At 30.4% G+C, this 18,594-nt stretch overlaps 1 protein-coding gene and 1 long non-coding RNA gene across 7 annotated transcripts in view; one reads left to right on the top strand and one right to left on the bottom strand.

The window, feature by feature from the left end:
- The window catches only part of LOC146997140 (uncharacterized), a 269,052-nt gene that overhangs the window by 93,958 nt on the left and 156,500 nt on the right, over positions 1–18,594 (bottom strand). The window lies entirely within an intron of this gene.
- Positions 1–18,594, top strand: part of LOC118188568 (RIMS-binding protein 2-like) — a 481,985-nt gene that overhangs the window by 330,238 nt on the left and 133,153 nt on the right. For 5 of the 6 annotated variants that reach the window (XM_085816767.1, XM_085816768.1, XM_085816770.1 and 2 more), the window contains 5 exons: positions 4,991–5,178; positions 7,719–7,800; positions 7,907–8,068; positions 8,810–8,947; positions 10,558–10,734. In XM_085816767.1, coding sequence (XP_085672893.1) covers positions 4,991–5,178; positions 7,719–7,800; positions 7,907–8,068; positions 8,810–8,947; positions 10,558–10,734 — 747 coding nt within the window. The remainder of the gene's footprint in view (positions 1–4,990; positions 5,179–7,718; positions 7,801–7,906; positions 8,069–8,809; positions 8,948–10,557; positions 10,735–18,594) is intronic. The other variant, XM_085816769.1, reaches the window with a different exon arrangement.

The following is an 18,594-nucleotide window of genomic DNA, read 5'->3' as shown; positions in this document are numbered from 1 at the left end:
GTAGATGAACAATTTTTCTGTTTATTAATCCCTATTTTTAAATGCATCTGTTATAAGTGTTTATCAACTAAATATAAGGACATGAAAAAATTTAAAATTGAGAAAGTTTGCATCTTCAAATTCTTGATTCTGGTTGCTAACTGAGGCACTGAATTCATATGTAGTATTATGTTTAACAAAATCAAAGCTCAATAAATTTTGTTCACTTGACATAATAGAGTGCTTGAATTTTGAACTCATTTAATGAATACTTGAAATAGCATTTTATGAATAAGAGAAATGTATTAGAGTAATAAGTAACATCATTCATAAAATAACAAATTGCTTGTTTGAATTAACTTGATTACATCAAGTTAGAATCAAACATCAAGTATTTATATCCTGGGCAGCGAACTTTCTGGAGTTTCTTAGCCATATAGGCAGCAAAGATACTCCAAGGACTGCCTCATGCAACAAAAATACACTGAGAACTGCATATAAAATTTAATATTTAATAATGATCACAATGAAACATACATACTGTTGCAACTGAAAAAATTGTATGTTTTTAATACAGGAGATATTTATTGGTAAAATAATAATTTGAGCATAAAATTTTAATACGAAAAATAATCCTATTGTTTGAGCACCAGTGCACCATCTACATGGACTTCAATAGACATAATAATGGTTTTGAAGAATATGTTCAAGTTGTCTAACTCCAAAATTTTTATCCTATTTTGTTTTTTGTAAACTTAATATGGGTACTGGTAAAACTGCTGACAGATGTGTACTAGGGTGTTTCATTTTCTAAGGCAAAAAGAATAAAATGTAAAATGTTTGCAGATTTTGCTTATTGCCTGAGTCTCAGTGATGTAAAAGATAATTATGCCAAATTTTAAGGAGATTGGATAATATTTAGAGGATTAATCAGTTTTATAAAAGTAGGCAAAAAATACGATTTTTCAATGTTTTATTGGGAAAACTAGAAATCGCAAATATAACATAATATTAAAATTAGATACTAAAATTATGATAGGCAAATATTATATAGGTAGTATGATAGGCAAAACATATGTTATATTAAATCAGCTTTAAATGGTGCAATCCTTTCCTTTGTTCACTTGGCAAAAACTTTTCTGTGATGCTTGACTATCCTCAACAAGAATTATTTTTGTTATTCATCCCTGATCTGTTCATTTGAACTTTTTTTATCAGAGTAATTCCTTTTTCTGCAATGTCACTGACCATTAAGAGCACTCACTTGGCTTCTTAGAGAATCACTGCAGTATGCTGTCACATCATGGATCTCAAACAATTCAAAGAACTTTGTTTTATTAATAAGAAAGTAGTTCAGATCTTTTCTTCAAAAACTAGTTTTTTTTTTAACCTTAATCATTTTATGTCCTTTTTCTTTGCAGATTTGTTTTCTAAATTTTTAGTTATATTTTCCTTATCACCCTGAGTAATAACATTCATCCATAAAACCGAATTCTACGTTTGTTTCTGGCGGATAACAAAGGCGTCTCTTAGTAAATGTGAGAGCACTTTTTTTTACATCTGCATCTGGGTAAGTGCTCAGAAGTTGTAGCATATCTAAATCATTCTTTGGAGCCCATCGACTTACAGCTGCCTCATGCCATAAGCGAACATGTTACAAAATTGGCAAAATATGCAACCTTTCAATTCTCAGTGAGGAGTATTCAACTGTTTAGGGAAGAGAACAATTTTAAATGCATGTATTGATTTTGCCATCTACCTTGCTTGATGCAGAGCCCTGGGATGCTGAAACTAAAGTCGTTTTGAGACCAACCTCCTAGGTACAAGAGTGAGGGTTTTAATAACTCTTTGTAGTCTTTTCTTGGATGACTTCCGTCTATTTTGGCTGTTGGTAACCATTTTCACTCGTTGTTCTTCTAGAAAGCCTTAAATGGGACTTTCTTCATCCAGCATTATTGTTTATGACTTCTTATCAAATGAAGCCCACAGACTTTGAAATTTAAAAATTCTGGATGTCAGAACCACTTGATGGTATGCCACAACATTCATCAGGCACTCCTTTTAGTATTAGTTCATGGGTGTGATGATGGCAAGCCAACCACAATAATGTTTGTCTGATTTCCCTTTTAATTCTGGCACATGCTCATTGTATCAGTCATGTATTAGATGCTTTAATATCAAAAGATATATCAATGACATTATCATGTAGCCTATATTGGTCCTTTCTCTGGAGAACTACTTCAGCCATCTATCTGCTCACCTGTGCCTTTCAGGTCAACAGGTATGCCAAGCAAATGCTCAAAATCTTTGTCTGTCACTAGAATTGCAACTCTATCTTCCAAAATTTTGGCATTCTTATGGGCAACTGAGGTTGGTAGTTTACTACCTCAATGCAGGACCAAATGAGGAGGATTTTCAAAGAGTGACTCTTCAATTTTCTTTGCCATTTTACTTCTGTTGATCACCCGAGCTTGGTAAATGGTAGCTGAAGACAGAAATTTTTTTAGCATCGTGGCCAAGGTTCTTTGCAGTTGCTATAAATGGAGTACATGGAGTACTTGCTTGTTGAATAGAGAGTAGAATGAGATTTCAATCTGGGACTTGAACTTTTTTGTTGTTGTTGTTGTTGTTGCTGGAGGCGAAAACTTGGCCTCTCCATCACCAGTTGCTGATGATGATGGAGATGTGTTTTCCAGTATAACTGTCTTATTGATTTCAGTGATAGTTTTGTAATGTTTATTCTTATATGAATCATTTTGTCATCTTTTGTACGCTTAGTTCTTATTTTTGCTTTTATTTATTACAAAGCACTGCAGTATTAGCAATTTCACTAGTTTGAGATAAAAGTGATCAATGAGCGCAACCCCTAAAGATTATCCTATGTTCTTGAAATTTGGCATATATATCTTTTTACATCACTGAGACTCGAACAAGCAAAGTCATATGAAAATCACATCTTTGAAAAAATTAAACACCCTAATGTGTATGCTTACAAGAGACATCATGAAGGAGGAATATTTTAAGAAGCAATAGAAATTTTCCTTTGAGGAGCTACCAATGAAATTTTTCTTGCATTGCATAGCTGTCTCTAATTCTGAACGTTCTATTTGTAAGTACAGTAGGAACTCTACTAAAACGCAATTAGTGTTTTCTGATTTTCTTGAAATCTCTTCTCATCATCTTTTGTCAGAATTAAAATTAATATTACATATTCTTCTCTGTCTACATGACTTTACCTAATTTCAGGGTGAATTAAATTGTTGCTCTTAATCTGTTAAGTATAATGCCCTTTGCACAAACACTTGGTGTTTGTAATCAGTTTAAAGCAAGATTGATGGAATTTAATTTTTATTTCATCTGCTGTCATTATTCAAAACGCCATTTATTAATTGATTTTGTTCATAAAGACACATGCTCAGCTGATTTATGTAAGTAGTCATATCTCTCCTCATCACTTCATTCAGTAGCATATGCGTTTGCTTTGTTCATTTTTTGGTGTAATATGAGGCCATTCCAAAAATCTCTGATGATTGCTTTTGGGGCCTCTGGCTTATATAAAAGTTCTTCAGTTAAATGAAATTTAACATCTTAAAATTAACTCAATATTTCATGTGAGCCAAATAATCAACATTTTACGATAATGTGAGCCACAGGCCCGGGGGGGGGGAGAAACCCATTTTCATAATTAATGTTGTATTTAAAAAGTGCATAAATGCATAAAGACTTAACTAATACTGTAGTTATTTTTAAAAAATACAAGGAACTTTAGAAAATTTTTATATTGTTTCCTTCCCGATACCTGGCATCTTTTTCCTCTAATTAGCTTTCAGATGTCTGAAGACACACTAGGAATTCTCAGAAGTTGGCTAAATGTCTGCAGACAAGATTTAAGTTAATATGTTTTCTTATTGAATATTTGTTCTAAATGAGAAAATTTGTTCACACTGAAACACACTACTGAACATGGAAATCACTTGCATTGCAAATCTGAAGCTTTCTGGAAGGTTCCCAGAAGGCAGATATTTGTAAAATTTGGGATACTCAGTACACTGAATTATTGCATTAGAGTTGAGTTGCACTGAATTTCTGTTAATTCCATCTGTAAATGGGCTGACACTTTCCCAACATCAGTTGAGAAATTATTTTTGTAAAGAGACCACCTTAAGAGTTTTTTTTTTCAGCACCTAAGGTTGTGCATATGCCTCAGTAGGAAGTGGAATTCCAATTTTTGTTAATGTATTATGATTATATGCTTTATATTTTCTTGGGGTAAGCTGAGGATTAAGTTTGACATGCCTGCTTTAGAGTAATGGATACTATTTTAGAAGTACATGCAGTCTTATCAATAATATTTATTCTGTGTTAGTATTCAATCATAATTGTTCATTAATACTTTCCTGAAAGAAATTATAGCTTTTCCCCCCAAAATTAAAAATGAATCAGACTGTAGGTAAATACTGAAGAAGTCATTTTGTATACGCTACATCAAAGGATTCTAGAGTCGTGTGTGTGTCTTTTATGTATCTGTAACACACTGAAATAATGATAATGATAATAAAAGACTTTTTAGAAATCCATAAATTAAATTATGCCATATCTGCTGAAAAACTTTTTATCAATGTAAATGTAGCATGCGAAAATGTTGAAAATTGTCTTAAGTGTCTTTCAGATTACATGTTAAGCCAGAAAATGTTTATCAATTTAAAATGAGCATATCGCTATTGAATGGAAATTCTCTCTCTTTGTTCAAATATTTCTGAAGGCATTATACTTTCTTATACTACCCTTCCATGGCTCTATATTTATTCAGTAACATTTAATTTCTGCAATGTTAATTATCTAATATACCTTTTGCTTAGTTTTTATTAATTTTCATGTTATTTTTTTGTACATAGGAGCAATTTTAAGGATTTTTATTCTTTCAGGTCTCATAGTATGCTTTAAATATTTAATATTTAAAGCATACTATTAATATAGTAAATATTTGTTATTCACATGTTTGAATTTTCAGTTCCCCCTCCCACTAGACTTGTCTTGGAAAGGCAGCTAAATAAAAGCATTTTAATTGGGTGGTGTCCACCTGATGCTCCTCCTGGAACAGCTGAAGCCTATCATGTATATGTAGATGGAGTGCCCAAGGCTACTATCCGAGCTACAGAGAAAACTCGTGCTCTGGTGGAAGGAGTTGACTGCAATCAAGTATAGTTAACTATTAATGTAATGTTTTGTGCAAATGTGGAATCTTTTTATATAAAAATTGTATTTACAATAAACATTCACATCACAGATTAAATAACACAGTTAGCATGTTGTCATTTTTGTTGCAAAAGGTTAATATTAAAACTGCATTAAAACCAAAGAAACATAATGTTTTAAACTTTCCTTTTTCTAGTCAAGTTTTATGGCAAGAATTCTTCATAAATTAAGTATGTTCAATATAATTAAATGAAAATTTAATTATAGTGAACATTTGTTAATACAGGAGAGAACTGAACTTACGTATACTTATTATGATAAATATGTATGCATATTTCAAACTCTGTTTAGTTTCAACTTGAGATGATAAAAGTTCTTTTAAATAAAATTTTAAAATTATCTGTTTCTGTTGTTCTTAGTTATAATTAGTCATTGTGGAAGTCTTTTTATTTTGCTAAAAATTATATACTGCTTTTTCTCTCCTTCCCCGCCTTTTGTTTTTGCAAGTCGTCAGCTTTGCAAACTCATTCACTTGCTTCTATCTAGTATCTTACATATTAAAATTAAATTAATAATAATTAAGATATATGTAGGATTGTGGGAACATTTGCACAATAGCAGTATTTATTTCATAATTAAAAAGAATAATAGCTATACCTTGCAGAATTCAAATATGTGATCTTCTATTTCCTAAATAATATCTAAATGAATTAGTAAATCATCATGGCGCTCTCTTAGAGTATAAAATGTTTTATAAATTGACATGTTTTGTATTTGCAACTGATCTTCATTGAATTTTCAGCTTGTAAACTTTAAAAACTGTGAATATGTCATAACTGATTGTTTTTTCCTTTATATGTTCAGTTATTTCCATTATTCATCATTATAATGTAAAATGGATTTCCTCATAACTTAGCAATACATTTAGCATATTATACATTTTTCTTACAATAGGTAATACAATACATATTGCAGAAAATAAGCAGCTGTAAGTAGCTGCTTATCAAGATGCCAGAGTTTTGGTATCAAATTTTTATGGCAGGAATTCTTCATAAATCAAGTATGAAGTCCAGTAGGTTAAAACATCAGAACTTAAATTACATCAAGACATATGAATGATTATTTATATTTATATCATAAATTTTGGCATATATCTAACCACACATATTTAAATTTTTATGTAGTCTTGTTTAAGTGAAATGTGTTGTTAGTGGTGCCGACTCATTACCAAGATTACTACAGCATTTAATTCTGAATTTTGAAATAACAATAATTTACAAATGAAATAAATGAATTCAATAAGATTTCATTTTTAGAAACATTTTTGAAGCGCAGTGGGAACAATTTAAATGCAATCAATATTAAGGAAGTTTCTTTTCTAAAAAGGTGAAATCATATAGAACAAAATTACTAGTTATTTAAGATTGCATTGTAATTAGTAAATTATCAGCTTCCCGTAAAATTAGTTGTGCAATAAGTTTTCATAAAAAGGCTGCAGCCTCTGGAATAAACTATTATAAATTTTGCAGTTGTGCATATTTGAAATTGTTCTGATAATGCAAAACTAATCTCACAAGAGAAACCATCATAAATTGCTGGGTGTAATACCTCTATCTAAGAATCTGAAATTTAGTTTGAAAAGAGTAATGTCATCTGCAGCATGCTGTAACAACAAATGTTTGTGATTACTATAGCTTAATCTTTCTTCCATTCTGATGTTATAGACATACTGAGCCTGAAATTGGTATACAGAGCTATAGTGAGAGTATTGTAAAGATGAATTTCTTTTATAGGTATCATTTTGCATTCTGTTAAGCTGTGAATTCAGTTTCCTTTTATCTGAAAGTGACGTTTCTCAATATATTTCTTTTCAAGTTACAGTAAAGTTTTTTTGACACCTTAAAGTTTCAGGTTCAGGTAGTCACAGCTGTTGTCAGTTCATATAATAATTTTTGAGAATTTATTCTTAACAATTTTATTTCAAATATTTGTTTTCTATTGATATAATATAACACATTCTAGGTCATCTGTCATTTAGATATACATATTTTATTTTATCCATTACAAGATCACAGATACCACATTCTTATATGTGGCTCATGTTCAAAAATACACAATTTTTCTTGTTAAAGATTTATTTTATTTTTAATATATTATACATATAACTGAATAAAATTATTTTGTAGTCATTTAAATATGTTTAATGGCATACAGATTTGTAAAATACATTAGTTTTAAAAATGTTTGAGTCTGTATAAATTTAAGGGGGAGGACTTTTAAAGCATATCCCTCCTAAAAATGGTTTCCTTGGTTCTCCCCCCCCCTCCAGCTCTGCTTTTGTTTTATATCATATTCCATAGGCTCATATTTTTAATATTTTTCTGAATTAATATTAATGTTAATAAGATGAATAATTATCTATATTAGTTCTGAAAATTATTTCTCTTCCCCCCCTTTCATCAGGGCTTAGAAATGCATAACAAAGTTTCCATCATCCAGTGATCTTTATGAATCTTACCTTAAATCTTCATTTTTATTAACAGCCTCACAGAATTAGTGTCCGTTCAGTCAACCCTCTTGGTCGACACTCTAGAGATGCAGCTTGTACTATTGTTATTGGAAAAGGTAAAATACTAACTCACATTTAGTCTAACATTTATTGTTATTTAAAGTTACGTATATTTCACATCTGAATAATTTAAATCTATAGTAATTTTTTTTTCTTACTCAGATATCCCTTTGGCACCAAGCTGTGTTAAAGCTTCTAATGTCACCTCTACTTCAGCAGTTATTAGTTGGCTGCCTAGTAACAGCAATTTCCAGCATGTTGTTGCCATCAATAGTGTTGAAGTCAAAACATTAAAACCAGGAGTATTTAGGCATACAATTTCTGGTAAATTTTATAATAATCTTACTTATAGCAAAGGGTTTTCCTAATTTTATATGCAGCGATGTGTATAATAATGTAATGCATTTACCCATTTTAAAAAAAAGATTTGACTGTATTTTAAATTTGTAGTTAGTTTTCTTTGTGATTTTTTTATGTAGAATACAAAACTGATGATCCTTTTGCACTTTGATATATGTTGAGCACAAGGTAATGCATTAATTTCTATGAAACTAAAAGCTTCATAATATTTTCAAAAAATCTTTAGATTGTTTTGCAAGTGTATTTTTATTTTGCATTTAATAATTGTTACTGATTAACTTCCATATATGTGTGTATTATTTTTAATTACAATGCTAAATTTTAATGAAAGTATAATGGACTACATGTCTATCAAAGTTTTTATTCTTAAAAATATGAAATTTTTTAGAATTTTTGCATATATGTTCATTCAAAACATTTTTGTTGTTATTAGTATTGTATTTCATTTTACTTATATAATTTCCCGGCCTTCAGAGGAAAATATTTAATAGATAAGCATTGTATTTGCATATTAAAATATTCTGTTTATTTATATGTTTGCAATTTTGATTAATATCAGAATTTTTCTGTATTAGGAAATGCAAATTTTGATATTCAACTTGATATAATAAATGTCATTTATTTCCTTTGGAAAATCTTTGGGATTGATTGTTCATTTTGCCTTATATGTTCAATGTTTATTTCATTATATAATTTAAATTTCAGGTTTGGCTCCTAATACAACGTATAGAGTTTCAGTTAGAGCCCGCCCAGCACGCCTTTTTTTCAATCATGAAAATCCAAAAAAAATTGGAATGTTGACATCTGCAATTGAATTTAGAACGCTTCCTAAAGGTTGTAAAGGTTAATTTTTTTACCTTCTCTGTGTGATTCTTCTGAGTAATCTTCAAGCACTAACAATTCTGCTTTGCTGAAAATATTGCACATCTATGGTTCTTGTCGCTCGCCTATCTGAGATGCACAGCATCAATCAAAATTGAACAATTTATATCATCTTTAATCCATTTCTAGAGTTACTTGTTACCATAGATATGCATAAACCATACGAATGACTGCCTGTGCTGCTGCAATGAAGTGATGCTTGCAGATAAGTCTGGCTGTTTTCTTTATGCTTTTTTTTACCTTATTTTTGAATGGCTGCAGAATCAGAAGTCCATCAGTTTTAAATAGCAGCTCATGAGCCTTATTCAGTTTATTTATGTGTATTAATTTCATATTATCAGATGTTAAAATAATTCAGCTGTGAAACAAAAAAAAAAAAAAAAAAAAAAGAGTAATTAAAATTCCATATCAACACTTTGTTAATATTAATAATTTTCTTTTCTGGAAAAAATCTAATAATAGCTGTTAACATGTTAAAAACATTGAAGCCCTTAACCATGTACAAGTAAGTAGTTAGCTGAATCAGCAATGAATAGTCAAAATATGTGTGTTTCAATATTCTTAACACTCTAAAACAACTATATTACCCATTAGTTTAATCCTCTTTTGCCTTCCAAAATTTAATGTATTTAATGACAATTGTGATATGTGCTAGTTGTGAGAAAGGGGGGAGAGTAATGTAAGTTTATTTAACATTTTTTAAATTTTATTTAAAAAGTTTTCTCTTGTTTAATTGTAGAAATTTTTTGTGCTACTGTTTTACTTGATGATATTCCTCTGTTGCACAGATGCATTACTTTAAGTGTAGTTATTATATTAATAATAATGCTTCATATTTACTATGTTGATATGCATCTTGAAGCCAGTATAATAATATTTATAGATTACTTTTCATCTCTGATCTTATATTCATTTATCATACCAGTTTCCAAAGTATAACAAGTCTTTAAGCAATATGAATTAATTAGTTATGGCTCTGTAGTCAAATTCTGACTATTCATTGCATTTTCTATAAATAATATGTACTTCTGATATCTCATATAAACTATTGTACCCTCAACTCTACAATCAATGAATGATTTGTTAATTGAGGTCCTCCATAAAATTTTAGATATTCTTCTAAAACTGAATTCTATAAACGTATGGGTAGCATGAATCATTGATATTAAAAATATAAAATTCATCATTGATATTAAAAATATAAAATTCATCATTGATATTAAAAATATAAAATTTAATATTGTTATTTTAAATAACATGTAATGTGTTTATTAACTGATTTAACTACATTTTTAAGTATCAGAAAGTGAAAAAAGTCATTTTTGCTTTCTGTGACATAATAATTATGTATATGTTAAGGCTTCTGAATGGTTACTTATGGATGTGCAAAAAATGCATGATTAAAAAGAAAATTATGCGCTTTGTAGTTATAATATATTATGTGTTTGTTGTTTTAGAAACATATTTCTAAGAGAAGGAAATTTTTATAAACTTCCGGTTTGCTTTTTCATTCATTAACTATTTAAATCATACATTGTTTTCCTAAAATTTTGAAATTGGTTATTATCCAGGTCTTCCTGAACCACCTCTTGATGTACAAGTTGAACCTGGTCCACAAGATGGTACATTATTAGTCACTTGGCTTCCGGTAACAATAAATAATAAAGGGACGTCAAATGGTGCACCTGTAACAGGATATGCCGTTTATGCTGGAGAGAGGAAAATTAGTGAAATTGATAGTCCTACTGGTATGTATTGTGCATACTGAGCATACCCAGAATTTTTTTTCTATGTTATATTTTTGTAAAATTTAGCTGTCCATTTACCGTCTCACTGAATGTGATTATAATCGCATGTGTGATTGAGAACAACATATTGAATTCAAAAACATTAAGTGCTCTCTTCAAATTATGCCAAATGCAACAAGAATAAGCTCATTATGAAAAGGAATCCTCGTTGTGAAGCAATTAAATGTATTAGCTTTAATCCTCAATTTTGTGTCTGTTTCACTTTTGTGTTGAATCACTATTCAAATAAAAGGATTCTACCAACAAATGTTTACACTGTATATTATTTTTTTAAAAAAATAATGTAGAAAATTTAAATGGTTTATAAATGTAAAAAAAAAATATATTGTGACAGTTAGCACTATATTTGGATATATAAAGATATACTGCTTTTAAAAATTTTGTGATTTTGTTTTAAATTTTATATGGCATAAGTGCAAAGAAAGGGATGTATAATAAATAAAATACAATATTACCTCCTATTAGAAACATGTCTATTAAAGGGAAAATTCTGTGGGTTTGGGTCCTTTTGAATACGGACTTAAGGGACACTAAAACAAAGTTTCAAAAATAAGATAGAAGTAATGGAGTAAATAAAAACCGAAATACTCTTTGTGACTAATCTTTTGAGCATTCAAAGGCAAGTTCATGCTCAGTGAAAGATTGTTTTGCAACAAGGGTTTCAAAAACTGCTTTGTTTTGAAGTGGGAAAGTGAAGTGGAAAACTGCTTTGTTTTGAAGTGGGAAGTGGGAAACATGGGAGAAAGCAAATTATGGTGCAATCAAAAGGATATTTCACATTCATGGAATTCAAAATCCAGTTATTCTTACTACAGTTCTGAGTAGGGGGAAGAAAACAGCAAGTTGTAAGGCAATCCAAGACAGGGACCAATGAGGAAAAAAAAAAAAAAAAATGGTGAGACGACACCTGCCAAGGCACAGGGATCTTTCACAATGTAGATACAGTGAAAACTTCTATCATTCTTAGTTATTGCTAGGACTGAGAAGCAAAGAAGTGCAGTTTTGTACTTGTGTGTTACAGCCTTACAGCTGTGACACATTTTACAGCATTTTACAGCCTTACAGCCTTACAGCTGCGACGCCTTTACAGCTGCGAATATATGTGTGCACATGCACACACATATTTACGAATGTGCGTTTGATGTATAACGGACGGTATAAGCTAAGCTAAAATTATCTAATTCAGTTAATGTTGCAGATTGCGTTGTTCCTTAATCTTCGAATTGGATCTGGCTTATTATTTTTTGCAGACTGTTAGAGCAATTTTATTAAAGTAAGCTTGAACTTTCGATTATGTCCAATAGAATTTCTGATATATATTTACTAATATGTAAATACATTTACTAATATGTGATATATATTTACTAATATGTAAAGAGAAAGTATGTTTTGAAGTCCATTAAACAAAAAGTGGAATTGCTGCAAGAAATGGATAAAGGCATATCCTTTGTTTATCTAACCATTCCAAAATCTGTTTATAAATTTCACGTTGCTCTGAGGCGGGGGGAGGGGGGACGCCTCGGCGCGCGATTAATTGGAAGTTGATCTGTCAGCACTATCCTTATCTTCAGGGCTGATATTTTTATTTTATTTGGCTTATAATCCCTTACTAAATGTAGTATTTCATCTCAATGTACTCTCTTTGATATGATTTAAATCAAATTCCTCGTCATTATAATTTGCTTCTAATAGTGAAGAAAGTGACCCAGAGGTTATTGAAAACGAAAACATTTCGATTGACAAATTAGTCGGTATTCTCGACACAGCAATTATAGGACTTGAACAGCGGAACTTCGTACTGAACAAGAAATTATGTCTAGTCATAGAATTAAAGAGAAAGTATTATCACATAAAAAACAAAGCAACTTAAACAACTTACATTGAAAGAAATGTTTAATAAAGTAAACAAATAAATATTAAGCTTTTTTTTTGTAAATTTTGATATCTTTTAGATCATAATTGTTCTTTATTTCATAAATTATGGTTTCATATTTTCAATTTTATAATTTCTGCATGCCATCTTACCAGATTTAAACTGATGATTTATAATCCGGAATCGCCGAAGTCCCGATGAGTCCGGATTAACAACTTTTGACTGTATTAGGAATTCTCATGTGCTGTAAAAATTAATTTTATAACAACTTATAAATAACAGTATATGACTGTGATGGATGGAATTGTAATATTTAACAAAAATAAGTGGTAACAGTAAGACAGAGTTCTAAAGATTTTTAAAGTGTATGGAATTAAAGAATTGTAGTTTTATAGAGTTAGATGAAGCAGATGTAATGTCCCATTAGCAAAAGTTCTCCCCATATTTCTATGTTAATGTGATAATAATATATGCTTAAAATATAACCCTTTAAAATGTCCCTTGTTTCACAAACAAAGAATGTGAAAAGAAAGCAAAAAGAAACTACAACACAACGCAAGCAACGATTAGAGAAAGAAAAACAGTGTATGAATAACAGAATTGTGTGAAATCATTAGATGGAATATTAATTGAAGTACTGGACTGCTTGAAACTCATTGGAAAGGTTCCTTGCAATAATGAAGCATTACAAGAGATGGATAGAATGAGAAATTGTAGACCACCATCAACTTCATAAATTAGAAATGAAAAAATTTTAATAATGTTGATAAAAAGAAACTGAAATAAAATTTTTCTTTGTTGACATAAGTAGGAAAACATTTGCAAAAACATTTGTTTTATATTACTTGTTTTTACATATGTTGTCTAGCATGACTTCAAAGTGGAAAAGATTAACATTAAACGAAAAAGTTCATGTATTTGAAGTAGCAGAAACTGAAAAGCTTAGTTTGAGAGATTCAGGGCAGAAATTTGGAATAAGTAAAAAGCAAGTATGTCATGTGCTAACGGATAGAGAAGGAATAAAAATATTATGGATTACTCATTCAAATGAACATTCCAAGATTGTAAAATTTATAAAAACTTAAGCATGTGAAATTGATATAAGAGTATTCAGTTGATTTTGTTCTGTAAGAGCAAACAATATTTTTTAAGTGGAGAAAAACTGCAAGAAAAGGCAGAAGAAGTTTCAGAACTTGAAAACATCAAATGATTGGTTAGACAAATTTAAGTATTACTTTTACTTTTTTTGTGGTGACGAAAATTCTTGTAGATAGGCAACAAGTAAAAGCTAAATGAAATTTGTGAAGTATATGAAACTAAAAACATCTAGAATACAAATAAAACTGGATTATTTTATTGATTTTTGCCTAATAAAACTCTGTGCTTCAAAAAGGCAAAGTGCTCTGATGGTAAGAGCTTCAAGGAAACATCTTACTATGCTATTTTCTGATAACATGAAAGAAGAGTTTGAGCAACCACTTCTAACTGGAAAGACGAAAAAACCAAGATGCTTCACAAACACATCAATCCAAAAGCTTTAACAGTCCATTAACCAAAATAAAAAGTCATGAATGATGCCAAGAATAATGTTTAATTGCTGTTGATGGAACAATATCTGGAAAAATTAGGAAGATTCTACTGTTTCTTGACCATTCGCCAGCACACCCATCAAACGTAAAACTGAAACCAGCAGCGTTTTTCCCACCCAGTGCAAAATCAGTATTACAACCTTTGGACCAAGGTACAATTAGAGGCTTCAAGATTCATTACAGAAATCTGTTTTTACAGTGTGTTCTTTGTCAAGCTATTTGTGGAAACCATGAGCAGTTAGTTCCCAGAATCTGTCAATGTATTAATCCATTCAGTGGATAAGAAAGGCTAAGAAAGCAGGCTTTGGAATTCCAGTTTTTAATGTCCTCAGTGAAAATACGGCTGATGAAAATAAATTGTTTGAATTTGCCAAAATTAGTTTAGTGCAGAAATGCAAAAATATTTAGAAATGGTTAAAACTTGTATACTGAAGACACCAATGATAAAAATAAAATCTTTTATTTCAATTGTAATTGATGATGTGAGCTGTAAAAAAAAAAATACTTGGAAAGCAGTGAGGAGGATGAAAACAGCCAAACAGAATGTGTGACAAAAAACTACGCAGATCCTTAAAATACACCTACCAATTAAAAAGAATTCATAACTGTTGCTGACAGTTAAGATCATCAGTCATTTTAATATCCACTTGGAAAAAAGTGCTTGCAATGCACACATTTTCAAACAAAGCCATGGAATAGACTATTTTCACTAAAATTTCTATAAGTACAAAACTGTGTTGTTCATTTCACATATTTTTGAAATAATTAAATTTCTTTAATTGAAGAATTTTCATTTTACGGTAAGACATTTTTACATTAAGACTTCAATACTTGTATTTAAGGAACAAAATGTCTGGTCCATTGTGTGTCCCTTATTGGGAGTTATTACTGTATAATTAACATACAATAAGTTTTTATTTAAATGGATATAATAATTAATGCATTGAAAGAAGAAAAATAATTTATGGTATAGTTTGATGTGAATGATAGATCAAATAATTCTTTTTGCAGAATTCATCTAGAATTTTATATTGTGCATAATAAAAGCATAGGGGGCCCATGATAAACTAAAAAAGATAATGACTTCTACATTTAGCAATGGAATTAAAAGATTTCATTATTTTAGGCACCCCATGCTTTTATTGTTCACAATATGAAATTATAGATGAATGATCAAAATAGAATTATTTAATCTATTATTCCAATTAAATTATATAATGCATAATTTTTCTCCTTTTAAGTGCATTAGTTTCATATACATTTTAAATGAAAGTATATTGTATAAAAACCTTTATTTTCTAATTTTACTTTAATTTTTGATTTTTAGTCTCAATTACACATAATCAATAATGAGATGTTTAGTCATCATTAAAACACAAGCAATAAATTATCAGAATATTATGAAATAAAGAAAATATCTGAATGTTATTCAGAGAATGAAGAAATCAGTTTGAATATTCAGTTTCAGAAATTGCAAATTACTTGAACCTAAAATGAAAAACAAATTTATTATTGCCAATTCGTCATTAAATACACCAAGATGGTAAACTCAAAAGCAAATTTTCCATGAGACATGTTTTTTCCCCTCCTGTCTGCTTCAGACTATAATATTTTTTTTTCTAAAAATGTAGAAAATCATTCTATTAATATTTTGTCACCATTCTTGTTTTTAAAAGAAGATGAAAAATTGTTTTATAATCTGTGGAAATTTCAATGCTAATTTATTTTTAGATGTTGAAATTTTAAAATCATAAAAGTCAAATAGTGCAAAAAGTTGAGTGATTTTCAAAAACTAACCAAAAATTCTGGAGTGAAGTTAACAATTTTCATGCGAGATTCATTAAAATGATTTTTCTGCTCTATTGAATGGTGTGAATGGTAAAATTTTGATATGTTTAATTTGTTCTTTAAATGAGGATATGTGCGAAAAATTGTTTAAACATTAAATAAAGAAATCTAAATGGAATTTTGAAAAAATCGCTTCACCACATTGCATTGTCATCGACAAACAGTGTAAGAACCAAGGCAACCATTGGAGCTATCTTCCTCGATATATCAAAGGCCTTTGACAGAGTATGGTTTGAGGTACTCGTATACAAATTAATCGTCCTGAGTTTCCCAGACTACATCATCAACATCATTCATTCCTATCTAACCGATAGATTTTTTGTCATTTGCTTCAACAACACTCGCCCGACGACAAATACTTGCCAGTATTCCACAAGGATCTTTATTGGGACCTTGCCTTTTTTCAATTTATGCGAACAGCATACCATAAACTCCCAACACTATACTAGCAATGTATGCAGACGATACAGCAATACTCACGCATCTCTGATTACAGTTATACAGTCACTCCAAAATCACATTCACTCACTGGAGCCCTGGGTAAACCAATGGAAAATCAAAATAAATGTTGATGAATCAGAAGCTCTGCTATTCATGTAGAAAATTGAATTGAACATAAGTATGTTTAATACTGTTATCCCATGGGCCTCGCAACTTAAATACCTCGGTGTTGTATTAGATCAGTCTTACATGGTCCCCACATATTACACATATTCGTAACAAGTTTCAGGTTGCTATATATAAACTCTCCCACTTAATTTCCCAAAACGTTTTTATCTCTTAAAACCAAAGTACTCATTTATAAATCTTGTTCGCGGCCTATTATCACCTGTGCCTGTCAGATCTGGTGTTATGCCTGCAAAACACATATAGAAAAAGTACAAACTCTTCAAAGTTTACTTCTTTACTTTAAGACAAATTTGTAAGTGTCGATGGTGTATTAGAAACTTACAGTTCATAAGGAACTTTATATTAATCTTATCGCCATTCATATGGCAAAAATTACAAAAAAATTCTATGAAAACATTGGCAAAGTTAACAATGAATCAATTCCTGCTATGAATTATAACTGTAATGATCCAATTAATACTAGGAGACCAGGTGCCATTTTAAAGCATATTAGTTAATAAATTAAAAAAATTCAAATTCTTTAAGTTATTACACTAACTTAATCAAGTTACCCTTAACTCCCCACTCTCCCTTACTTTCATTTGACTAGACCTTCTAAAAGTATGGTTACTGAAAAGAGTCTACCTGTGTCCCATCCAATGCCTGAATTGCTATGTCATGACCACCTCTCCACTTACAGCCAATCCTGTTGCTCTGCACTTCTTACCACGCCCACGATGGACTGTACTCCAGTTTCTAACACCACCTTGGTCATTTGAGCTTCTGACTTACTACCAGCAGCATGCACTTCTTCACTCATCGACTTCACTCAACTTCTATGCCATATTCCACCAATAATTGCTATCACTCACCATAATAATTGGCTGCAATCTTCGACTATCTCTATCACTTCGAACTTTCTCGATGGGAAAATTGATTTTTTTCTGCATCGGCAACTATTATAAAAAGACATGTTTTACATCCACCTATTCAACCCACGATGAGGCTTACACACAGCCTAGGTGCCTGCTCCCTTGTTTTCATTACACAAGCGAAGGACAAACAGTGCGTGTTTAAAATTTGAACTCAATAGCTTATCAAGAAGTTGGTTAAAAATTTATGACAAATTTCACTCATAGTGAAATGCCGTGATTAAACTAAAAAGCTTGTAAAACATTTATAAGAAAGGTAAATGTTAGCTTTAAATATGTTTTTAGCCCATAGATGGCACCAATGATATATACTCTTATAACTATCAGTACATTTGTACATATCCAATAAAATTTAGCTTCTGCTCCAGACTCCCATCATGTAGCTGTGTTGTGTTTTTATTTATTCTCATGCATGAAGTAACTGATGTCTGCTATAGTGAGTTTGCTTATAAAGTTGTTGTTATCTTATTAAAATGTTAAACTGAACATTGATATCATGATTATGAAAAGACTGGAAAAAAATTTATGCCAACACTCTACTGAAAATTCTAAAGATATGCTGCTTTTAAGAATTTTGTGAATGTTAAAAGTTGTTGATTTGTGAATCAAAGACACTATATGACCAGAGAATATGCTATGATTGATGTGGTATTTTCAAATCAAGGCGTGAGAATGGATGTGTATAAATATTGTATAAATATTGTTGCCCATGTATAAATATTGTTGTGTTTCTGTACGGGTTTTTGGGTTTAGAGTTATTGATGACTACTCTTGATGAAGAATGAAAACACAATTTATTAGCCTGTATTACTCAGGACAGCTCCAAAAAACCGTTCACTGTCATTGAAAACGACAAGCACGCTGAAACAATCGGCAACACAGCCTTCAGGCTATAACAATGAAGACAGCTTCACGGCAAAGCACCAGAGTACAGCTCCTGACTCGGTTT

The sequence above is a fragment of the Stegodyphus dumicola genome, chromosome 5 (genome assembly GCF_044657685.1).
Source record: "Stegodyphus dumicola isolate Sdum_Otavi_A_Nest chromosome 5, ASM4465768v1".
NCBI classification, from domain to species: Eukaryota; Metazoa; Arthropoda; class Arachnida; order Araneae; family Eresidae; genus Stegodyphus; species Stegodyphus dumicola.
This window is presented reverse-complemented; position numbering and strand designations above follow the sequence as displayed.